Raw genomic sequence first — 26879 nt, forward strand, 5'->3', positions numbered from 1 at the left:
ACACATCGAGCTAGACCCCATCTACCACCCCCTAAGAAAAGGAACAGGAAGTGACATCACCACAGGAAATGACATCACCAACCCAAAGAAACCCAAACATATAAATAGAAAGCAGGAATTTTCAGCATTGCTTTGCCAGAGGGCCACTGAAGATGTACCTAGTAGGGTATCGAAACGTCTGGAAATGAACCTTCCAGATCAGCAAGCAAACCTACATCCAAAACCCTAACCTAAGCTACAAATCTTTTCAAAACTCACTAAGAGTTCTTATATTCTTGGCAACCATGCTTGGAGGTTCTGAAGCTTGAGGAGCAGTTAGTGCTGCTGTGTGTAACTAAGAGCCTGGGCTTCATGTAGAAATCATCTCTGCAGCTTGAAACATTGCAGTATCAATGGAAAACGTGACCACCATGTAGTTGAGAAGGTACATTCATGGCCTTAAGTCTGAATATGGGTAAGAGTGATTGTTTTTCTGAGGACTGTAGTCAGAGCTAACTCTGCAACCTAACTATCTCAACTGTCAGCTGTGTAGGGACTAGGAGCAAGAACAGTTAGTAATATCAAAAAGGGATGATATAGTCTGAGGAAAGGCAAGCATTTCTATGGACCCAGATGTATCTGCAAATTATTACAGTGAATCCTTGGTTTCTGGATGAAAGACATCACTGCGCATCTACAAAGTGTTTTCGGGATATTTCGGGAGATGGGATTTCAAGATGGATAACATTAGCAGTTGTGGTCTCTTTCTGACATTCATATGGAAAGCTTGCAAGTACTAACAGGGAAGGTTATAGGCAATTTAGAGGAATAAGAACCAGGATGCATGGATGAAAGGAAAACAAAAATCAACGGTGATTGACAGGATTGAGAACGACAAACAACCCACGAGGAAGAAAATAATAAGGCATTGGGTGGGATTAAAGAATGAAGGAATCCATTAATGTCTAAATTATGTTTACAGTGCATGTATGTGAATGCAGAGTGTAGTAATGAAAAGTTGGTGTGCTGCAGGTGTAGATAGGCACCTAGGAATAGGATGTTATTATGAGAACAGTGATCAGGTTCAAATGAAGGAAGGATTGAGCAATAAATATTCCTGGGTACAGGGTCTTCAGCAAAAATAGGGAAGGGAAAACAAGGAGAGCTGGCAGTATTATGGAAGATTAGGATAGTATAAGATAGGGATGACAAAGTATTGCTGAAATAAAACAAAAAACCATGAACACTGAAGATCTGAAATGAAAACCGAAAAAAGCTGGAAAAAGTCAGCAGGTCTGGCAGCATCTGCTCATCTCTGGACTCACAATGTTAACTCTACTTTTTCTCCACAGATGCTTCCAGACCTGCTGAGTTTCTTCAGCTATTTCTCTTATGTCGAAGAATATTTGAAGTGGATCAAGGCAAAATATTCCAGATCTGCATTTTTCTGGACTAACGAGGAAGAAAGCATTACTGGATTTGGTTCTGCAGAAACTAGATGGGACAAGTTAATCAAGTGGCAGTGGAGGGACGTTTTAAGGGGACTATAGTCATAATATTGATAGTTTAAATTAACTGTGGAAAGTGACAAAGAATGAGTCTGTCAGAATAAAAATACTCCAGTGGGAGAGGGCTAGCTTCAAAGACAGAACAAATACGGCCCACGTACATTGGAACCAAAGATCAGTACAGGCAATACTATCATTGATCAATGAACTGCCTTTAAAGAAGAGGTGGTTCAGGTGCATTTGAGGTAAATCCCATAAAACGGAAAGTTAGCATAAATAAAATGAGGAGGTCCTTGAATGGTGAACGAGGTAGATGAAATTGTTAAAAGGGTCAAATGACAAATTAGGTTGATAACACAAGTGAGAATCAGATGAAGGAAGCTCAGAGCAGACGTGAGAAAAAGTAATGAGAGAAGACAGACAGTAAATGGCAAAAAAAATTGGGAGCTAAGCAAAAGGGAATTGTACAGTCTTTTACAAGAATAAAATTCATAACAGACTAGTAAGAACTTGAATAGGGCTGATCAAGGACCAGAAGTTTACAGATAGAGGTAGAGGGCATCACTAGTGCACTAAATGAAGTACTTTGGTAACAGCTCCTTTTAGAGACAGAGTCAAATGACATTGAAACAGGCCCTTCGGCCCACACCATCTACGTCGACCAACAAAAGCCAAACTACACTAATCCCATTTACCTGCACTTGGTCCATAGCTTAGTATTCCCTGGCATGTTAACACTATCTTCTCAGACAGTGTGTTCCATATCTTCTGGGTAGAAATATTTTTCCTCAGATTCCCTCCAAATCATGTATTGCTTACTTTAAAATATTATCGCCCTTGGTCTTAGGCATGTCTACTATGGAGGAAAAGATTCTCACAATCTCACTATCATAATTTTGTATACCTCAATCAGATCTCCACTCAGCCTCCTCTGCTCCAAGGAAAACAAACCCAGTCTATCCAGACTCTTCTCACAATTGAGACTTTTCCATCCCAGGCAAAATCCTGGTGAATCTCCTCTGCATCCTCTCCAGTGTAAAACAAGTCCTTCCAATAGCATGGTGACCAGAATCTCAGAGTTTTCCATCTGTGGCTTAACCAATACTAAGAATACTCTGTGAAGGCAATCTCGTCTGCCTTCTTTGCTATCCTGTCTGCCTGTGCTGACATCTTCAGGGATCTATGGACTTATGTGCCAAGGTCCTGGATGCACTTTAAAAAATCCACCACCTAATCTTTCACATGAATGAAAGCCTTAGCAAAATTGAAATCCCCTACAATTCTAACTCTACTCCTCACACACCACTCTGTGACTTACCTACAAAGAGTCAGAATCATACAGCATGGAAACAGACCCTTCAGTCCCACTTGCCTGCTCCTCGCCCACACCTCTCCAAACCTTTCCTATTCACGTACTTATCAAAATGTCTTGTAAATGCTGTTACTGTGCACTCCTCCACTACTTCATTCCACACATGAACCACTGTATAAAAAATTTGATCCTCATGTCTTTTATAAAATCTCTCCCCTCTCACCTTAGTCTTGAAATCCCAGTTCATAAGGAAAGGGCAACTACCATATCTGCTCCTCTGTCTCCCTCTGACTGTTGGGTGGCCTATAGTGCAATCCTAGCAAAACAATCACTGTTTTTATATTTCTAAGTTCCACCGAGATGGTCTCATTCTTGGACATCCTCTCTCATTACTGCAGTGATGGTTTCCTTTATCAATAATGCTATGCTTCCACCTCTCTTACATCTCCCCTATCACACCTGAAACTTCAGTACCCTGGAATGTTGAGCTTCCAGTCCTGTCCTTCCTTCAACCATGTCTCAATGACTGCAACAATATCATATTCCTACGTGCTGATCAATGCTCTAAGTTCATTCACCTTACCAGCCAGGCTCCTTGCATTAAAATAGATACAACATAGCTTTCTAGATCTTCCATGTGCCTTACCATGCCTATGTCTTCTCTGCCTACTGACTGTCCTGGCATTCCTTCTATATCTGATTGGACCTTGTCCCAAATTCACATCTGTTTTGTGTCCTGTTCCTCTGCCAAATTAGTTTAAAACCTCCCCAACAGCATGAGCAAACCTCCCAGCAAGAGTGCTGAACCCAATCCCATCCAGGTGTAACCTGTTCAGCTTGTACAGGTCCCACCACCGCAGAAACTGTCCAAATGATCCAAAAATGTAAGACCCTTCCTCCTAAACCCTTTCTTTAGCCTTGCACTTAGCTGACCTATCTTCCTATTCCTATACTCAATAGCACATGATACGGGAAGTAATCCAGGGATTACAGCCTTAGTAGTCTTCCTCTTTAATCTACTACCTCACTGTCTAAATTCCTGTTGCAGAACCTCACTTCTTATTGTACCCAAGTCATTAGTACCAACATGCTGTCTGTTCACCCTTCCACTTCAGGACACTCTACAGCTGCTTTTATAAAGCAAAATTCAAAAGGTCCATACCTGGGGAACTGGCCAAGCATGCCATGTCAGAGGGGCCAAATGCAGTGACCATGTACACCAGCTCCAAGTGAAACACCACATTGGGTTTCTTAAAAAACCAAGGACCCATGTCAACTCACTAGACCTGAGCCAGCTCTATATCAATACCATGGACAACAACTTGTGTTGGGAGGCTTGGTACTGGCAACTTACCTTCATCATTTTGCTTTTCCTTTGTACTGTAGATTAAAATATTCAAGATTGCTCATTCCAAAAATATGATGGCTGGTCTTGTAATATAGTAATTTTTAAAAAACCATTAAAAGGGCTGTAAAGAACATGGGCTGCATGTTGTAATAGCAGCAATGACAACACTTCGACCAATGCCTAGGCCAACAGTGATGGATTCAGTTCTAGAATTTGCCAGTCAGTAAGCCATTTAACTTTCACAAATTCAAAACACCCATCCTACAGAAGCATGAAGTATCAGACAGAGAACCAGGCAAAACATCAGGCACATAGCTTTTTCATCTCAGCCCCCCTCCAGACTGTTACAGAAGAAATCACCCATGTCATCTTGCCTGCAGTTTACAGCGGAATCTATCAATCAGATCATCTTTTTTTTAAAAAAAAAGAACAAACCAGTGTCTTAGTTAATGAACAGCATCAGAGCAATAAGCAAAGCACATGGAGATTTTTCAGCAAAGTCCCTCCTGTCCAGCTTGTAACAGACCAAAAGTGAGCAACAAGTTTAGGAAAGGTTTCCACTTCATCGGTCTTCAAGTAATGCATGATAAACCACAGCAGCATTATTCAAATATGCATCAGCAGGCAGCACCTTTATCCTGTGACACTTATTCAGTGACTTTGTGAGACTCTCTCTCAACCAGGAACAGAGGATGGGCTGCTACACGACAGCAAATGGGCTGCTACACGACAGAAAATATCCCTAATATCTCTGGGTAACCTACCATATTTGAACACTGGATGTACAATCAATGTTATGGGACCAACATGAACATTTTGCTGCATTTTACTAATGTTTTCAAGAAAACAATTCATTACTCTGCTTGGTCTGGCTAATCCCAACAATACAGCCTACAGAAATTATAATTTGCTGCATTCTGCACAATCTAACAATATAAAAGCAAACACTAAATTTGTAGTACAGAATTTGAGTATTACTGAGAAAATGTATTCTGTTGAAATTTTCATCTTCCACTGATCAGAGCAAATTCAAATACCCAATTAACAAAAAAACATTATATTAAATGAAAGGAGACCGCTAAATTGTTGGCAGTTGAACTCTGATTGCAAGAGGTATTGCCATGGAGAATGCACTAATTAATGACAACTGACAGTTAACTGATATTTAGATTTTAAACAAGGTATGTTGACTCTGAGTAGTTCAAGCATTGTCCTAAGTAACAAGCAGTCAATGACCGCCACCTATTTTAATATACTGAAACAAGTTCCTGACTTGTATATATTCTGTCTGCAAAGTACAGGGCCCAATACATTAATGCATATAGCTTTCAGTATATGAAGGTGTGCCATCCTGCAAGACTGACTAACTATCCTAAATTGATCAGCATAATCCTTTGTGCACTCTGTTGGATACTGTTGTGTGAATTTTGCAAATGCAGCATGGTTGTGTATGGTCAGTACCTTGCTTGTTACAAACCACCAAAGGGATACACACATACGACTTGTGTACTAAGCATCACACCAACTGATAGAAAGAACACATACACAAACTGTACCTGTTGCAATGCAACAAAATAAGTGACATCCCCTGGTACATCTTTCAAGGCAATGCCTTGTGTTACAAAGATATTTTATATTTAATATTGCATGGAGGACTTACCTGGAGTGGTTTCTTTAAAAGAAATCATTGAAAGTTCACTTTGGAGATTTTGTTTCAAACCAAAGATTCCTAGTAACTACATGACCAGTGATAATTGCACGATAACTACATGACCAGTGATAATTGCACGCTTTGCTGTTAACCCTGGTTGGGTTTGAACAGTGACTGGCTGAGAAAGGACTTTTTAAAAAAAAAACAGTAGTTGGCTGGACATCTGGTTTGCAACGTTGAGCGATGTCAAGAGCTTGGCTTCAATTCTGGCACCGACTGAAGTTACCATGAAGGACTCTCCCCAACATCTCCCCTCACCTGAGGCATGGAGACCCTCAGGTTAAACCACTACCAATCATCCCCGTCTAATGAGAAAACAGCCATGTAGTCTGGTAGGATTATGGTGTTACCTTTCAGTTGGAAGAAAACAGGGTTGAAGAAGAATTGCTATAAACAAGCTACCCAGCTTATCTCTCCTCTTTCTGAAAATAAAACCCCTCTGTATCAGTTCAGGGAGTAACTTATCTGGCCTTTTGAAAGAACATCAAGATTGAGCAAGCATGCTGAAATCTGCATGATTTCAGAGTCAACTGTGCACGATTAGTGACTTGATCATATAAGTTAGAACATCACAGCAACAGACTCAGAACATTCTTCATTCTTCTCACCTGATATCTTATTGCTGTACTTCCTTCAACTGAAATAGTTTTTTTCTACCTCTAGAACATCCTTTTGCCTTCAAGAATAACTCACGCAAAGTGTTTCTGTTTACTGAAAAAGTAATTTCGTGGGTGTTTGCACATGCAATTTGGAAATTTAAATGTTTATTCCTCTATACTTCTATATTAATAACTGTGCATGTTAACCAATTATTGCATCATTAGTGAATATGTTTTATTAAAAAAAACCATAATTGTTTTTATTAGGAAAAGTGGTTGATGTATCTTAACTTTTTAACTTAAAACCAGGTATAGATATTTAATTTGTTATCGTGGTTATGAGCCATACAGAAGTGATTCTAGAGTGAAAGGGGGCGAAGGGAAGATGCTGTGTGAAAGTAAACACAGAGCCTGTTTGGAACAGTTTAACTCCTTATGATACCGACACTCACATAAAGCATGCCAAGACTCTGACAAGATAGGAACAGCAATAATTCATTCATCACCTTCCCCTATTCAATTGAGTCATAGTTGGTCTCATCTTTAACTCCTATCCATCTTGACTCCATAATTCTCAAAACCCTTAAATGAATTAAAATCTAGCAATCGCAAATTTAAGATTATTAATTGAGCTAGCTTTTCTTTTTTATTCCACATTTCCAATAGCCTTTGAATGTGGAACATTTTCTGAACTTCACTCCTGAATAATGTATGTTTGATTTTAATGCTCTCTTTCCTTGTCCTGCACTTGCTCAGCAACAGGAAAAGTTCATTTCAACTTCATTTTAAATGCTTAAAGCCTCAGTCAAATCACCCCTCAACTTAATCTTCTTTACTCCAGAGGCTACCAAGTTAGTTAATGTAATTTTTCATAATTAAAGCATTGCAGCCTTGTCACAATTGTGTGGAACGATTGTCTACCATAAGTCTGAAGCAAGAAAATATCAACACGCTTCTAAATCTTACAGCATGATCCTTCTTTACCAATGCTCTTGGAAATCCGTAGCATAATATGAGAAGTGCTAACCACCATTATTGGAGGAAAACATTTTATCTCTAGCTTCAAAGCATCTTGAGGCAAAGGATGCACATATCCCTGAGAACAGAACCAAGTGGGTGGCGTGATGGCATAGTGGTTGGCACTACTGCCTCACAGCACCAGAAACCCAGGTTCAATTCCCACCTCAAGCGACTAACTGTGTGGAGTTTGCGGATTCTCCCCATATCTGCGTGGGTTTCCTCCACGTGCTCTGGTTTCCTCCCACAGTCCAAAAATGTGCAGGTTAGGTGAATTGGCAAATGTAAGGGATTGGGTCTGGGTGGGTTGCACTTCGGCGGGTCAGTGTGGACTTGTTGGGCCGAAGGGCCTGTTTCCACACCGTAAGTAATCAAGTCTAAAGACGACAGTTCTTAAGTTCCCCAATCTTCTGCTAATGGACCTTCCAATCAACTTTTTGTGATCTGATGTATCTATTCTCTACACCATTGGATAATTTTCTGAATTAAAAATGCCCATTTAGGCTGGATGACAGATTTCAATGATGATTTGTTTAGAATGAGCATTGTTAGTGTTTGAAAAATTAATTCTCTGTGACAGCACCTCAATATCGGAAAAACAATTACATGAGAACTGCTCGATTCGCCCCTTGCTGACTTTTAGGAACGTAGAAAACAATGTCAGTAACAGAAGCCTTATACTATAAACTTCACTGGATTTAAATTAGAACCAATGTAAACTTGGTGCAAATTTTAACAAGTTATAGAAATGTTAAAAGAAATACAAACAAGAGAATGTATTTAACACATTCAGCTTATCCTTCTATTTTGTTCTTATTCACCAAAAGAAAGAATTTTTAAAAAAGATTTACATGGACTCTTGTTATTTCTAGCAATACCAATATTTTTTGCTCTTTTGCCCTTGAGAATGTGGTGGTAAACCACCTTATTGAACAGCCGCTGTCAATGGGTGATATGTATGTTACAACATAGTGGTCAAGCCCCACTGTTAATTAAAATCAAACACCCAAAAAAGTTGCCTTGTTTCATAATCTGTTAAAATGTGAAAATGACACAGAACTCCTAATTTCCACTATTTAAAGAAAATAATTTATTTTCCAAAACCTAATAGTGAACACTATGCAAGCTATTCACAAATCTAAGCCCCCTTTTCTTAACTACTCGCTATCTGACTCCAACAACCCACTCATTAAACATTACATTAATTTAGTTTCAAGACCACACAGTCTCTGTCTTCTCCGATGTCTTCAATTTTCCATTCAGCTGCTGATCTCCCTCAGTCGTCATCTTTCCTTTTTTTTAAAGCTGCGAATAGGTTTTACATGAAAAGGTACCCTTGATGGAGAGTGTTTTCTAATTTCTTTGAGATCAAGATGTTACATCAGCAGTTAGCTCTCTGTCTCAACAGCAGTTGCTTTCTCTTTAATTTTCAAAATACCAGGTTTATATCTCCTCCGTGGCACATTAAATTCTTATAATTTTATTGTCTTGAAACCTGGAAACCAATAAAATTCAAATTCCATTGGCTTCTAGTTTCCTGGTCATAATTTAAACTAATTAGTTAAATTCAAATGGTAGTCAAAACAACAACCAAAACTCAAGTATCCATTTAACAGCCAATTATTATATTTGGATCAGTCTGACAGCTGCGGCTGTACTTTAAATTCAGAAAAGCACTTTCTAACTTAAAGTGACCACACACGCTTTTGACTTGGTAACAGGTACACCTATTGCAGTTTTAGGGAAGGAGTTCCAAGATTTTGACTTCATGAAAGTGAAAGAATGGCAATATAGTTCTAAAGTCAGGACGTTGCATAGCTTGGAGGGCAACCTGCAAGTAGTGCTGGCCCCATACATCTGCTGAGCATCTTTTGGTTGGTTGAGGTTATCGGTTTGGAATGTGCTGCTGAAGGAGTCTTGATGAATTGGTATCGTGCACGTTTAGTTGGTAGATAGTGCTGCTACAGTACATCAATGGTGGAGACAGTAAATGAGTGTCAATTAAGCGGGCTGTTGTGTCTTGTGCGGTGTCTAGCTTGAAGGTGCAACCATCCAGACAAGTGGAGAGTATTCCATGAGACTCCTGACTGGCACATTGTAGGTGGTAGGCAAGCTTTGAGGAACTAGGCAAGGAATTACTTGTTGCAAAATGTATTGCCTCTGACCTGCTCTTGAAACCAGTAGATGCAGGTGGTACAGTTCAGTTTCTTGAAAATGATAATCCCCCTTCTATATTGTAACCACTCATAGTTGGAGGAGTCAGTGCTAAGTGATTAGGTCTCAATTAATCTGAATAAAGAGGTAGACTCCTTTAAGAAGGGCACAGTCCAATTGAAAATTCATTTGTCATCACTTCTAATATAATTTCCCATCCTAATTTGCTTTTAAAATTATTTTTCTTTTTCAAGTTTTTCCTTGACATTCACCTCTTTGGCAAGGCTCTGGTCATGGTTCCTAACATTTCCTTCATTGGTTAGCCATCCATTCTTTGCCAAATAACTGGGAGGCAATGGTCATGCAGTATTAACGCTAGATTGTTAATGCAGAGACCCAGGTAGTGTTCTGGGGACCCAGATTTAATTCCTGCCATGACAGCCAATAACAGTCTAATGAGGACCATGAATCCATTGCTGAGTGTTGGAAAACTCCATTTGGTTCACTAATGCCCTTAAGGAAGGAAACTGCCATCCTTACCTGGTCTGGCTGACATGTGACTCCAGATTCACATAATGAGGTTGACTCTTAACTGCTTTCTGGAATGGGTAATAAAAATGCTGGTCTAGCCAGCGACACCCTCATCCATGAATTTTAAAAAAACGCTTCTATGAAAGTAACTCAAGGCAATTATCTACCTTAAAGGCAATACTGTAACATAGTTATAGTTCTTTGTTGAACTGAGCAACATTGAGATGTTGCCCGAGAAGTTAGGTTGGGAAAATACAACTTAACATCAGATTTATTTTTGATTCGTTCATGGGATGTGGTCTTGGCCCATCCCAAAGTGCCTTGCAAAAGGTGGTAGTGAGCTATCTCAGCCGGTAAGTGGCTCAATCTAAAAGTATCCTCAAAGAAAAGGCTTTGGACTGGAGAAATGACATTTTCTTGGTTGATTTATAGCACTCATCAGGTTACAACAACTCCTTTAAACAGGTCCCCACAAGCACACTAAATCAGAGATTTCCTAATATTGTTTACTATCTTAGAAGTCCCCACAGAATTTTAAATTGATACGACATTAAATAAAAACAACCCACATATCATTTTGTATCAATAAGGATAGAATTAAAAATTGTGAATGAAATAGAATACAAAAGGGTGAGATAATTGGGACAATGTATAGAACTGAGAAATTGTGGAGCTCATCATTCTTACATTACAGAAAAATGAATCCAGAAGTCAAGATGTTCAGCTTCTAGCCAAGTCAGGCAGCATCCAAGGAACAGGAGAATCGACGTTTCGGGCATGAGCCCTTCTTCAGGAATCCTGAAGAAGGGCTCATGCCCGAAACGTCGATTCTCCTGCTCCTTGGATGCTGCCTGACCTGCTGCGCTTTTCCAGCAACACATTTTCAGCTCTGATCTCCAGCATCTGCAGTCCTCACTTTCTCCTCCAACTTCTAGCCAAGTCTGGTATAAGTAAATCCCATCAAATATTCCCAGTGATCCAAATTTTCTCTGAACAGTAAATGTCCAGATCACAGAGGAGGAAGTGCTGGATGCCTTGAAACAGTTAAAGGTGGATAAATCCCCAGGACCTGATCAGGTGTACCTGAGAACTCTGTGGGAAACTAGAGAAGTGATTGCTGGGCCTCTTGCTGAGATACTTGTATCATCGATAGCCACAGGTGAGGTGCTGGAAGACTGGAGGTTGGCAAACCTGGTGCCACTGTTTAAGAAGGGAACTATAGACCAGTGGGCCTGACCTCGGTGGTGGGCAAGTTGTTGGAGGGAATCCTGAGGGACAGGGTGCACATGTATTTGGAAAGGCAAGGACTAATTAGGGATAGTCAACATGGCTTTGTGCGTGGAAAATCATGTCACACAAACTTGATTGAATTTTTTGAAGAAGTAACAAAGAAGATTGATGAGGGCAGAGCAGGAGATGTGATCTATATGGACTTCAGTAAGGTATTCGACAAGGTTCCCCATGGGAGATTGAATAGCAAGGTTAAATCTCATGGAATACAGGAAGAACTAGCTATTTGGATATAGAACTGGCTCAAAGGTAGAAGACCGAGGGTGGTGGTGGAGGGTTGTTTTTCAGACTGGAGGCCTGTGACCAGTGGAGTGTCACAAGGATCAGTGCTGGGTCCTCTACTTTTAGTAATTTACATAAATGATTTGGATGTAAGCATTAGAGGTACAGTTAGTAAGTTTGCAGATGACACCAAAATTGGAGGTGTAGTGGACAGCGAAGAGGGTTACCTCAGATTACAACAGGATCTGGACCAGATGGGCCAATGGGCTGAGAAGTGGCAGATGGAATTTAATTTAGATAAATGCGAGGTGTTGCATTTTGGGAAAGCAAATCTTAGCAGGACTTATACACTTAATGGTAATGGTAAGGTCCTAGGGAGTGTTGCTGAACAGAGACCTTGGAGTGCAGGTTCATAGCTCCTTGAAAGTGGAGTCGCAGGTAGATAAGATAGTGAAGGCGGCATTCAGTATGCTTTCCTTTATTGGTCAGGGTATTGAGTACAGGAGTTGGGAGGTCATGTCATGGCTGTACAGGACATTGGTTAGGCCACTGTTGGAATATTGCGACCAATTCTGGTCTCCTTCCTATCGGAAAGATGTTGTGAAACTTGGAAGGGTTCAGAAAAGATTTACAAGGATGTTGCCAGGGTTGGAGGATCTGAGCTACAGAGAGAGGCTGAATATGCTGGGGCTGTTTTCCCTGGAGCATCAGAGGCTGAGGGGTGATCTTATAGAGGTTTACAAAATTATAAGGGGCATGGATAGGGTAAATAGACAAAGTCTTTTCCCTAGGGTCGGGGAGTCCGGAACTAGAGGGCATAGGTTTAGGGTGAGAGGGGAAAGATATAAAAGAGACCTAAGGGACAACTTTTTCATGCAGAGGGTGGTACGTATATGGAATGAGGTGCCAGAGGATGTGGTGGAGGCATTTGGATGGGTATATGAATAGGAAGAGTTTGGAGGGATATGGACCGGGTGCTGACAGGTAGGACTAGATTGGGTTGGGATATATGGTCGGCATGGACGGGTTGGACCGAAGGGTCTGTTTCTCTGCTGTACATCTCTATGACCCTATGACATGATTTTGAAATCTATTTCAATATATCATGAAAAGCTGCAGGTTAGATTTTAAGAGTCTTGAAAAGGAAGAATCATATCTGGACTGGAAGATAAAGAACAAAATATTTTATTCTTCCTGATAGTCCAGATCAGAATAATTCTCACCTCAGTGCTATGATGCAATTGGTAATTTGCAAACACTAACAATTTTTTGGTAAAAATGCTCAGTTCTACATGTTTTCATTTTTTTTTTGAAGTTTTGATTCAGCTTAAGGTTAATGTTTTATGACCGGAGGAGAATTTCTTTTTAAACAAATGGAAAACATTTTCTCCCTTATTTTCAAGGGATTACACTCCATTTTATAAAGTTACTTTACACTGTTCAAAGAGCTTGCCATCAGTTTAAGATGATATTGACTTTAGTCAATTCAAGAATATAATATATATGCAAGAGTCAGTGTTTAATTCTTACCAGAATCATTCATTTATTGCTTACATTTCCTATTTAGCTCAATTTCAGTATCGACCCACTTATATGAAGCAAATGTGCTTTGTTTTAATTAGAAATACGTTTGTTTACATTTCTGAATTCAGCCTTTTGCTGCAGAAAAAGTGTGCAATTTAAACATAATGATTCAAAAATTAAGATTCATTACATATACAACTACAGCAATATTACCATTTACATTTATTTAATTGGTCCCATGAGTAGAAATAATCGGTTTCCCTACATGTACACCTCTACTATAAACAGAAATGATTGATGATCACCTTCCAACAGTCTACAATTCCCAACATGGTGTCTTGAAACCTTCATACTGTTCAATATCCACATTTCATTTTCCTACAGACAATATATTTCTAAAATTTAACAAGTGTATTTTGGCATATAATCTTTTCAAAGTATCAATAAACAATTCTATATTACAATTGTTTAACAGACCCCAAAAAGTGATCTGTTCCAGTAAACAATCCATATAAGAAACTGCACACTCACTTTCTCTGAGTACAGTTTGGTTTTAATTACACAAACACCTTTTCTTTAAACAGGAAACAAAACCCAAATTTATAAGAGCACTTCTTTAAAGCTGTAGATTTATCCATATTGTAATGTATATTTGTATAGCTTTTTAAAAAATTGAATATTGCACCCTTTTCCCAAACTAACTAAAGTTGCAGATATTTAATACCTTTCTGCCTGGTTTAAACTAGAATAAAAATTGCATTCTAATGACTGAAAAATAATTTCCTTCTCCTAGATGAGTTTTTTTCCCTCTTTATTTAAAGCACAGCATTACCTGAGACAGATTGAATCTGGGAAAACTCAAGTGGTAGGAGTAGAGACAGTTGTCAGCAGATGCAATTTAAACACCCAAGTGTAACAAAAGATTTCCATCTCAAATGAATATTCTTTCAAAATAATTTGATAATCAGTGGTGTTAAGCATCCAAACGTAAATCACTTCTGAAAGGTTTAATATTCACCAAATTATAAGTTTTATATCCAGTTAGGAGCCATATCGATCCTGTAAAACACAAGTAAATTGTGTTGATGGGTTAAGTTACCATTACAATTGTAAAAAGTTATTGCTATCAAATACCATATTTGTAGCAAACTAAAATAGTAGTCTTTTCTGGATCTTAAAAGGTCTTTCTTCATGAAACCTTGAAGTTCAGCTCTTCATTATACTATTGGAGAGTCATGTGCCAGATTTGTATAAGCTCTGATGCACTGACTCTCCCTGTTGAAGTGACTCATTTAAACAAAAATGCAAATTTTCACACTTGAGACAGAGAGAGAAAAAAAATGTTCAATTTCTACACTTCTGGTTTGAGTAGTTATATTTATGCGGACTTCTGAATGCACTTTATCAACAAAATGAGACCAGCATTCACAGTGCACTATTTCAGCAACTTTTATCTTTACAACTAATGATTGTAATTGAGTTTTAACAAAGTATAGGCAAAGAACAATGGCCTAGAGTATGCACTATTAACAATACTTTCAGTATTTGCCATCATGACCGCGAAACTGCCAACTTTTGACATCCACGTGTATACTTAAATGTGGAAATTCAGATGCTTTTGTCAATGATTTCTTGCTCCTTTATAGAGTATGCTGATGAAGCCCTCATTGTTCACATTCATTTCTTGAATATTGACGTCAGAGATCAATATATATTTGGATACTATAGGAACTATGATTTTGGTATGGTTGGGGAAGATAGAGTCAAGATAGAATATCATCTTTGAGAATACTGAATTGCAAATCAGGACCAAAGAATAAGCCCTCTAGTTATTAATGACTAATTTTATATTTATAGAATGTCAAATTTCTTCATTCCAATGAAATTTAATATATATATTTGAACTTCCACCTATTACTCATGTTTTCTATTCCAGTCTTTCCTTTGGTTTGTGTAAAGTTCTTAAAAATAGCATGGTAAAATCAGTTGTTAGTTCTTGATTTGCTGTTTGAGAGAATTCTTCAATGTAATTGGTTGCTAAACCTGTGGTGATGACATCAAGATTCCTGGATAGCTTAATCCCGAAAGGTGGAGTCAGAATTAAATTTAGATTGTTAATTGATTGGATCTCTGTAAGTAGGTTTCTTCAAGGCCACAGTCATGTGCTGTGACTTCTCCACTGACAATAATTTCTGGCCCATTGAATTCATATCCCAGACGAGCTGCTGGTCACGATAGGCATACGTGAAAGATTGGACAGCCTCGGGGGGGGTGGGGGGAATAGGCAGATACAGGTGGGAGGTGATTGCGAGAGGGTGGTGGGAGGGTGGAGTGGATAGGTCAGAATATAACATAAGAACTAGGAGCAGGAGTAGGCCATCTGGCCCTTTGAGCCTGCTCTGCCATTCAATAACATCATGGCTGATCTTTACGTGGACTCAGCTCTACATACTGGCACTTGCACTGTATCCCTTAATTCCTTTATTGTTCAAAAAAAAATCTATCTTAGCTTAAAAATGTTTATTGAAGTAGCCTTAAACACTTCACTGGGCCAGGAATTCCATAGCTTTACAACCCTCTGTGTGATGATGTTCCTTCTCAATTCACTCCTAAACATGCTCCCTCTAATCTTGAGGCTACGCCCTCGTCTTAACTTCACCCGCCAGTGGAAAACACCCTCTCTACTTCTATCTCATCTATTCCCTTCATAATTTTATATGTTTCGATAAGATCCCCCCTCATTCTTCAGAACTCTAATGAATATAATCCCAGTCTATTCAGTCTCTCCTAGTAACGTAACCCTCTCAACTCTGGAATCCACCTAGTGAACCTTCTCTGTACCTCCTGCAGTGCCAGTACGTCCTTTCTTAAGACAACCAAAACTGCACACAATACTCCAGGTGTGGCCTCACTAGCACACTGTACAGCTGCGACACAACCTCCCTGCTTTTAAACTCAATCCCTTTAGCAATGAAGGACAAAATTCCATTTACCTTGCTAATTACTTATTGTACCTGCAGGCCAACCCTCTGTGATCCACGCACAAGGACACCCAGGTCCATCTGCATAGCGGCATGCTGAAACTTTTCAACCATTTAAGTAATAATCCTTTTTGCTGTTACTCCTACCAAAATGGATGACTTCACATTTATTAACATTGTATTCCATCGGCCAGACCGTTACCCATTCACTCAAAAGTATCTATGTTCCTCTATAAAGTTTCAGTCCTCTGCACTTTGCTTTGCCACTCACTTTAGTGTCATCTGCAAACTTTAACACACTACACGTGGTTCCCAACTCTAAGTCATCTATATAAATTGTGAATAATTGCAGTTCCAACACTGATCCCTGAGGCACATCACTTGTTACTGATTGCAAACCAGAATAGCACTCATTTACACCTACTCTTGGCTTCCTATTAGCCAACCAATCCTCTATCCATGCTAATACTTTACCCATAATGCCATGCATCTTTATTTTGTGCAGCAGCCTCTTCTGCGGCACCTTGTTGAAGGCCTTTTGGAAATTATGGTACACCACATCAACTGGGTCTCAGTTGTCCATCTTGGTCATAATGTCTTCATAAAATTACAAAAGATGTGTTAAGCATAACCTGCCCTTCATGAATCCATGCTGCTTCTGCCCAATGGGTCAATTTCTATCGAGGTGCCTTGCTAGTTCTTCCTTGATAATAGTGTCACAAAGTAGGTCCTTTTCTCAAAGCTGTTCCCTTTCTCAAAGTTACTGTCTCCTTGATTTTTTTCAGAGGGGTTGTAAAACAGCCCAGGCTCCAAAACAACTGAGTTGGTGCAGAGATGAATGGTTTGATGGGACCCTTTTTGTTTACCCCTAAACAGATGATACCTCAGGCCAAAGGTTTTCATGTTTTAGAAATAACTTGTATAATGAAAGGGGAGTGGCCAGTCCAGGTAACTGAGGTTTTTTTGATTCAGTTACAGCAGAGGATATATGAAAAGCTGCTGGACTTCTCTCTTTCCTTGCAAGCTGTAAGCCTTTGTTTGATCTTACCTGTATTAAGGGATGTGTGTATTGGGACTGTTGTATGCACTTTCAGAACAGCATCATTAAGTTAGGTTTGGATAGGATAAGTTATCTAGTATTCTATTTTCTGTTCGTGGTGTTTCATTCCATAATTTTATAAATAAATTTTACTTGCTTAAAACTTGGCAGTCGACCCAGCTAATTTACACTGGGAATATCCACTAAACACCTAGCTAAACAAATATCAAAGTTACAGTCTGGACTACCTGCTCAAAGAGGATTTGAGGGGTCTGGCCCAGTCCATAACAACAGACCTCACTACAGAGGTTAAGCTAAGCGGTCTATCATCCCCTATCTTTTGTCTCTCTCTCTCTTTTTAAACAGTGGCGTCACATTTGCTGTTTTCCAACCTGCTGGCTCTGCCCCAGAGTCCAGCAAATTTTAGAAAATTTCCACAAGTGTACTTGTTATGTCTCCTGCCATCTCTTTTAGTACCTGGGGATGTATTCCAGCAGGGTCAGGAGACTGGCCTATCCTTAGCTCCACTCGCTTACCCCACACTACCTCTTCCGTAATGATGACTGTTTCCAGGTCCTCAACTACCTTTGTCTCTTCATCAATTACTGGTATGTTATTAGTGCCCTTCACTATGAAGACTGAAACAAATGCCTCAGGCATTTCATCATATCCCATCACTAAATGCCCCTTCTCACTCTCTAAAGATTTGGATACATGGAACAGACCTTCTTCCGCAGTTACACTGGCACCATCCCCCACCTTTTCCTCCACGGCTGAACAGTTCATCAACTTCACCAACACCTTCCAACCCGACCTCAAATTCACATGGACCATCTTCGACATCTCCCTCCCCTTCCTGGACCACTCTGTCTCTAATGAATGATTCAATATGAACATCTACTTCAAACGCACAGACTCCTGCAACTACCTTGACTATACCTCGATCCAATCTTACTCCTGTAAAAACACGATCCCTTATTTCCAATTTCTCCTCCTCTGAAAGTTCACATGAACAGATACAAGTATAACCAATTCTAAATATGTAGGAAAGCCTTTTAGACTAAGAGGCTTATCCATTTCCAAAAAAATGTTGAAAAAAATGGGAAGAGTAAGGAGAAATCATAATTTTTTTCCCAAATTATGTGCTCCTGGTGAACACATGACATTACAACCCATGTTCCACTCAAATTAAATTTTATCCTTACTTTTCGTGAGGACAGGTAAGTAAAAATTCACAGTAAGAGGGTGATGTGCTAAACCACTGGTTTGCTGAAACTCTAAACAACTATTTTGAACTTCATGTTTTAATGGTTAGCATTTATTTATCAACAATATTAGTTCTCACCTTAGAGATTTAATTGAACATTAACATAGATGTCAACATGTAACTAACTTTATTAGGCAGGCTGGAATCTGCTTAACCTGACCTATCCCTTTAAGCACCTTTTATTGGAATACAACAGTTTGGAATTGCAGTTGAATTCTCATTGCTTGTAACACTAAAAGTTTTAATAATGGTATTTGATTTATTGCTGTAATGTGTAAGACATTGTTTTATTAAATATATACATGCCTAAAGCAAAACTTTTAAATATAGATATCAAATTTATGAATACTTTGGACACAAGAATTTACATTATGAAAGGTACTAAAAAAAGTTATGCCAACCTGAATAGTATTCATCACTCCATTGGCCAGAACAGACAGCTTCCCAGCCACAGATCTAACACCTTGTTTAAACTGTGCCATGTCAGGAGCTGATGGTAGCACGTTGGTCAGAGACACATTTGCTTAAGATAATGACAAATCAAATAATGAACATATATTTTATGACCATCATAACATCCATTTGAAAGTATAATACAAGTATAAAGGAATGAGGAAAATTTAACTAAACAGACAAAACAGACAATATTGATAATTGATAAATTTGCACAAATGAAAATAAAACTTTTAAGAAAAGTCTGATTCAGAAGTTTCGTAACAGTAAATTCCAAACCAGTTCAATTCAGAAAATGTGAATGAAATAATTTTTTTTATAGATCGAAGATATGAAGCATGAAACCACTTTGTAACGGAAGAAATAGGAATAATATAAGCCTACAAAAACAGAAGCTGTTGGAAGAGCTCAGCAACTTTGGCATCTGTGAAAAGAAATCAGAGTTAATGTTTCGGGTCAGGTGACCCTTTCACAATGCATTCTGAGGAAAGGTCACTGGACCTGAAACATTAACTGATTTTTCTTTACAAGTGCCAAACTTGCTGAGCTTTTCCAGCAACTTTTTTGTTTCTGATTTACACCATTCACAGTTCCTTCAGTTTTTAATATAATCCTATACTTTGTTTTTAACAACAAGGTAACTTTTCTTTCACCTGGCCTCTTACCTGACGCTTGCTTCTTTTCACCTTCAAATAGATCAGAGGAGCTAATAGATGAACTACCAGCAAATCGTTCCAGTCGAGTTTTGGCTTCATACTGCAGACAAAACATCCCAACATTTAAAAAATGCTTTAGAATCATTAAGGTTAATTAATTATCAACATTACTTAATAAAATCACATTTAACGTAAAACTGAATTATAAATTACAAAATATTTTATAAATAGATAATCCGAATTAGTCATAAAGGTCATAGAGAAAGACGTAGAGAAACAGACCCTATGGTCCAACCCGTCCATGCCGACCAGATAGTTTTAGCTTCATGTTCTTCAGACAAAAGACAATTAACTGGACACACATTCTATATAATTACAAAAGCCTCAACCTCTGAAGATCTACATCTCAATTATTCTATCAGGCCTCCTCATGGCTTGAGTGGAACCAACAAATTCAGTTCTGATGAGTAACAAGTAGTTTTGCATTTTGAGCTCTAGCTGCTTCAACTCATTTTCTGCAACATCCTTGCATATGGCAAAGAATGAACCTCAAGCTCTTTATATTCATTTGATAGGAGATTCTGCTCAGGGCTCTCTCAGAACTGTGGAACTGAACTTCCATTCTGACTATTCTTTTGTAGTGCAAAACTGTCAGAGATAAATAAATTATGCCCTCACATCACAGCAGTCATTTGCTGTATTCTGCAACTTCCAGATCCTGGCAATCATCTTGAAACCAGCTGTCAAAGGCTAAATATGCCAGGCAAGTACGCCAGTAGGATGCTGGGGGATGGGGAAGGATGGCAAATAAGTAGAAAGTCAGATGAGCAGAATGCTTTCAAAGGAGATAGAGTGCTAAGTGGCTAGGGTGTAGGTTACAAGATGGTGGAGGGGGGAGTTGCAGGTAAGTGATGTTGTTATTAGGGCAGTTTGGGGTTGGGATGGAGAAATCAGGTCTGGGGGCTGGGTGGAGGTGGTGTCTAGGGTAGCTGTTGAGTCTGAATGAGATTTGATCTGGCAGAACAGGGAGATTGAGGTTGGATTGTGTCCAGCTGGGGGATAGTGGTGGTCTGGCAGGACATAGAAGGGTTGGGTTGGGTCCAATGGCAGGAATCAGGGTGGTCATGTCCAGGGTGGAGGAATTATAGTTAGGGGTGCAAGAGGAGTAAAATTGGATCACTGTTTAATAGTTATTCAGGAATTAGACCATCAGAAACATCCAATGTCTGATTTTAATGAAGACGACTTTCAGGGATATTCTAGTGGAGATGAACTGCCCAACAGAAAATTCAATTTTCCAAAACAGCTTCTTTGGTGTGTACGACAATGGGGATTCCATAGGGTCACCATGCACAATTATTGTTTACGTTTGAATTACGACTTTCTGGTCCAAAGTAAAGACAAATAGAAACTTAATTATTTATGATATATGGCAAAACAATTACATAAATATTACATTTCAAGTCAGTCAATGGAAGGCAAAGTTTGGTTTGTTAATGTCCCTACTAGCACCGATAATGTATTTTTGTATTGAACATGCCCTGTACATTTCTGAGAACATGATGACATACACAGTTCACAACAGGTCTCAGCTCAATTTCAATACTAAGAAATGGATTAACTGGTTTGTTTTGTCCTGCATTGCTGAAACCTGTTTTGACAGATGGAGAAATGTCACTATATGCATATGAACAGTTAAAACCCAGTTAATTCAACAGACCTATCTTACAAATGCAGAAAGTAGTGAAACATTCACCTCTGCAGAATCCTGTTTTCCAAAATACATATCTGAAGATATGGCTTTGACATTACCAAATTTCCTCTGTGCATCCTCAGAGACCACAACATAATCCAATTCTGGTTTACGACGTGCAGGCCTGGAAAGATGACACCAACGTTAAAACGAGTATTGATCAGCATTAGAGTCATTTACACAACAGTGGCTGCTGAGTTTATTTTAGCATTGTAATACAAATAAGGTTGTACAGAATTACAGTCAAACATTAAAGCAGCAAATAATTTGCTACAAATACAATGGTCAAAAATAACATGATAAACTATAATAAATGTACAGACAAAGAACAAGAGCTAGGTCTAGGCTAAGTGTAACATAAATTTGTTTAAGTTCTGCACCAAAATGCATAAAGTTAGACCAAAAAATAAGTCTTAAAATTAATTGATTGAAAATATGTAACTATACTCAGTAATAAGGCGTAACAGCAAGTATTATACCTGTCACTTAATGATACATTTGAGGTAAATATGTCCTTATCTCTGCTGCTGTTTTCCATTTTCCAAAAGGAATCACTATTGTCATCCCATTTTGAGTATGTACCTCCCATATCCAGTGGATCATCAAAATATCTAGAGTTTGAAAGGAGAAAATGGGAATTTTATAGACTTTCAAAATATTAAAGTTTCCATTGTAGACATGAACAGAATGGATTCTGGATGCATTAAATCGACAATACTGGTTGCACCACCCCTGCTTATCCCTCAGTGATTTCCCCATATTGGTATTTAACATAACCAGTATCAGCAACTATATATTAAGAGTTTTAACATAATAACAAAGTTCCACTTTTCAATAAATGCACTGATGTACAAAATAAATTTCAGAAAAGTGTCTGGTTGAAAGGTAATGTTTTCCCCCAACAATCAGGTGTAATAATCATGGAAACCACATAAACTGAGTTGACATTACTAGCGATATGTATTAAAGCTGTGGACTAAATCTTATATTATGGGGTGCAGCAACACATTGTCAACCTAAGCCACAAATGTGATAGAAGTACAGTCCAACATGGCTCTGCACCTCTCTCCTGTCACAGTTCTGCACTCTGACAATGCTCACATTTGGGTGCTTTTTTTGATTGGAGAAAGAGTTATGGCCCCATCATAGTTTTAGAGCAGAGACTAGAAGTTCCAATTGCTCCAGTGGCTAAAGATAACTGGGCTGTTTAAACTCTAGATGCTTTCTTTTTAATCCTTTCCTGCCCTTCAATCTTTCCCCAGCATTAGTCACCACTAGTAGTTGTTGCTTTAGCTGCCTCATGCCTAGACTTTAAACTTTTCTCCTGAAAGTTTATACCATTTTACCTTGCTTTTTTTGGTTTTTATAATAGATATTTTCATTGAAAATTTAACATTTTTACAAGTTTACAAAAATAAAAAAAATCCCGAGTATAAACATTGATATACAATTAAATCTCAAATAAATAATAACCAAAATTTAACAAAAGAAAAATACTGAGAGAAAAAAAAACAAAACTCAACTAACTACTAATCTAACCTACAACTAACCAGAGTGTATAATTAAGTATCTTACATTATTCAAATAAGAGAGAAAAAAAAACCGACGGATAACACAGAAATTGGATAGTGCGATACATGCTCGGAATGTATTAACATCAAATATAACAAAACCTGTATTTGTGCGGGATTCCTCTCCCAAGGGGCCCCGGACCAGCCAGGTTCACAATCTCAATAAAATAAAAGCCCTTGTTAGGATGGCCGAAATATCTGTATTTATATAATTCAAGAAGGGCTGCCATATTTTATGGAATAATTCGGTCTTTCGGTGCACCATATTTGTAAGGAAGTCAAGGGGAATACAATCCATAATCAATCTGTGCCAATTTGAAAGTCCAGGGGGAGCCTCAGCCACCCAGTTTACCAAAATATTCTTCCTTGCACAGAAAGAGAGAATAGAAAATAATCTCTTCCCGCGCATATCCGAGGAGGGTAAGTTCAAAAAGCCCAAAAGGAGAGACACAGTGTCCACTCTAATTTCCGTTCCTAAGATTTCTGTCAGAGCACTTGCTACTTTAGGCCAATATCTACGGATCTTATGACAGGTCCATAGGCAATGTACAAGAGTGCCCACGTCTATTTTACATTTGGGACACATTGGAGATGCTCTTGCCTTAAATTTTGCCAATCGATCCGGTGCTATATGGGCCCTATGAAGTATCTTCAGCTGAATAACCTGAGTTCTGTTGCAGATGGTGATTCTTCTGGCGTTTTCCCAAATGTCATTCCACGTTTCTGTAGAGATTTCTAGTCCCAAATCCTGATCCCATGTTTTAAGCAGATTGTCCATATCTCCCGATACTTCATCATGTAGTAAATGATAAATAGTACTGACGGAAGATACCCCCTTCGGGCATAGCACTCTACATTCTTTATCTGATTTATAAAGACTATCTAGTAACGTAGTAATCTTTGGTATGTAATCTCAAATTTGGAAGTATTGAAAGAGGTGTCCATTAAGTAATCTGAATTTCTGACGCAGCTATTCAAAAGACATCAGGACCCCTTCTTTAAATAGATCCCGTAAACAAGAGATACCCCGTGATCTCCAGGCCTGATCAAATCCACCCTGTCGTAATTTCAAGTGTTCTTTATCCAATAGGTGTGTCTCCTGTAGGCGGGCTATATCAACCCTTTCTTTCTTGAGGCTTGATAATATTTTCTTCCTTTTGACTGGTGAATTACTCCCCTTGACATTCCAGGTGCACCATTTAACCGACTGATCAACCATAATTGTCCGGGCAAATCTGAGACCCCTCGGAGGGGAAACCCTATCCAGAACATCCCGAGCATAGAGCATATAAAATTCACAAAAATAAAGGCTCTCTAATACACTCGCAACAGTATAATAAAAAACTATTTCTAAAATATAAAACATATTTAAATGGAGATTTTCCCCCTTGTTCCCAGGGGGTATCACTTCCTTTCCAAAGGTCCATCGTATCCTCTCCCAACCAGTACCCCACCCTTGACCCAGGCGCTCCTCAATAGGATGAGAAAAATTCAAATATACTACAGAGCTAGAGTTAACAGCGAGCACCCTACCCCCACCCCACCCACTCACACCAACACCTTGATATATTTGGTAATGTTAATACCATGTATAAACATAAATAACTATAAAATTACAACCTCAACAAGTAATAATTGAATATAATAATACAAAATAACAAGGGAAAACAACCCCTAGACACAGAGGAAAAATAGAATAAGGTAACCACCTCTCCCCACCAACATTAACTAGACCTCCCCGGCCTATATAAACAATAATTTTAAAAAAAAAGGGGGGAGAAAATCATTAAGTAGAGAACAAATAAATAAATCCCTCTCCCCACCCCCCAAGATAATATTAAACAGTAAGGTAAAAAACAAGGGGGATGAATATATAAAGAAAAGGGAGGGGGTGATGTAAACCGGAGAGGGGAGAAAGCAAATCAACATCAATTATCTCTTACAATTTATCTAAGAGAGTCCAAAAATTCCTTGGCCTTTTCCGGCGATCCAAAGTTATACACAGATCCTTCGTGGTTAAAGCGTAGCGTCACTGGGTAGCGTAAGGAGTACTGAATACTTAAGTCCCTCAAACACTTCTTCGCCTCATCTAACGCCTTCCCCTTTTGGACCAGAACTGGGGAAAAGTCCTGGAATAACATGATCTTGGATCCTTTACAGATCATGACTTGGGGATCTTTTCCAAGATTTCTGGCGGCTTCTACGAGTATCTGCCTCTCCTTATAGCTCTGCAGCCAGAACAGGACCGGGCGGGGGCGCTGGTTCGAGCCAGGCCCGCGTATTGCAACCCGGTAGGCCCATTCTACCCGTACCTGGCCTGATCCAGCCTCCAGATTTAAAAGCTGTGGAAGCCATTGTTCAAGGAACACAATAAGCTGGACTTCCTCTTCCCGTTCGGGAAGGCCAAGCAAACAAATATTTTTTCGATGACCTCGGCCTTTAGCTCCGCCCCTCTGACTCGGCACTCAATTTCCGGTTATGCTTTTGCAGCGCAGCCGAGGGTGAGTTCCATCAGCTCCGGGATTCTTCAATAAAAGTGTCGATCTTCGCATCCAGTTTGGAGATGACTTCCACGAGGCTCACCACCGTAAGTACGTCCCCCGGGGTGGCTGCGAACGCCTCTGCTGAGCTGGGGAGGGTGCGGGGGGTTCCTGCTTGCTGAGAGCTGTGGGCTCCCTTCCCTTTAGTCATTTTTACTGGAGATTAAATGGTTTAAATTCAATACTAAACAACTAATTACATTAAGTAAAAGCTATTTTAAATGATTTGGTGAGTGTGGTGGGGGTGGGTGACCCACTTTGCCCAAGTCTTGGGAGGAACACTGTAGACTCAGACTTGCTGGGTCACCGCCATCTTGGATCCCCCCTTACCTCGCTTTTATTCTTACACACATACAACTCTCTCTTTGAATGATACCTTTGGTCAACTGCTCCAATAACTCATATTCGGGTCATATCTTGTTTCATTATACTTCTGCGATATGCATAAATATGTTGTGTGTGGGTGGAAGTACTACATAAAAAGATGCTATTGAAGAACTGTATTCGGGCAGGATGCTAATACATTTGTATGTAAATTTGCTGACAGATACATTAAGGTTTTATAAAATGATTACATTTTAACACAAATGAGACGTGTAAAATAAAAACAATTGTGGAGATTATTCCTGCTTACTAACTGCACTAATATTGTAAATTAATGTATAAATCATCTATTCTTGATTTCATCATTTTCCAAGTTGTTTACATAGTATTAATTAAGCAAATTATTTCACTCAGCTACCTCAAAATACTCTGTAGTACTACTTCTATTGCTGAATCACAGAATTGTGACAGCATAGGAGGCAGTCATCCAGCCTCAGTGCCTGCACCAGTTACATTACTTATCGAGACAAAAGGCTCATAGCACTGAATTTCATCATTGCAAGTCCAAATTAGTTGAACAAAAGCCTAGTTTACTTAAAATACCACCAAAAAGAAGCCCAAAACCTGCAGAAAAACATGTGGTCCATGCAGGGCAAAGATCAGATAGAGTCCCCGATTCACCCTTCATGACATTTTCGATACTATATTCAGCATCAGACAACACAACAATTAACAGCTGCTGTGCTTGGGTTAGTATGACAGTTTGCGTGTCCAACTGCAGTTTTTCAATGCTTGCCATGCATCACTAGAGGTCGTATTAAGTCTTACCAGGAAGAATCCACCAAAACTTCAAAAGCAAAGTTTTAGTATGCACTTAAAAATTCTGCTTTGTATTAATTTATGTAAGTAGTTTCCTTCAAATCAAAGTTATACAAAACATAATTTCTTTTTACATGTAAGTAGCATGTCACTAGTATTCCATTGTTTGCCATTAAAGCTGAAGAAGTCAAATGTATTTGGACCAATAGGACAGAATGGTAAATTATATTGTAAACGCTAAAAAAAACACCAAAAATGATCACATTCATATTTAACTTTTC

General features: G+C 38.9%; 1 protein-coding gene across 2 annotated transcripts in view; it reads right to left on the bottom strand.

Annotated features, from left to right (window-relative positions):
* Positions 1–13209: 13209 nt before the first annotated feature.
* LOC132824956 (ADP-ribosylation factor GTPase-activating protein 3-like) overlaps positions 13210–26879 on the bottom strand; it is a 68006-nt gene continuing 54336 nt past the window's right edge. For both annotated transcript variants that reach the window (XM_060839869.1, XM_060839866.1), the window contains 5 exons: positions 21824–21955; positions 21348–21468; positions 19601–19691; positions 18884–19005; positions 13210–14254 (listed from right to left, as the gene is read on the bottom strand). In XM_060839869.1, the coding sequence (XP_060695852.1) occupies positions 14237–14254; positions 18884–19005; positions 19601–19691; positions 21348–21468; positions 21824–21955 (484 nt within the window). In that variant the 3' untranslated portion in view covers positions 13210–14236. The remainder of the gene's footprint in view (positions 14255–18883; positions 19006–19600; positions 19692–21347; positions 21469–21823; positions 21956–26879) is intronic.

This window comes from Hemiscyllium ocellatum, chromosome 19, assembly GCF_020745735.1.
Source record: "Hemiscyllium ocellatum isolate sHemOce1 chromosome 19, sHemOce1.pat.X.cur, whole genome shotgun sequence".
Classification (NCBI taxonomy): domain Eukaryota; kingdom Metazoa; phylum Chordata; class Chondrichthyes; order Orectolobiformes; family Hemiscylliidae; genus Hemiscyllium; species Hemiscyllium ocellatum.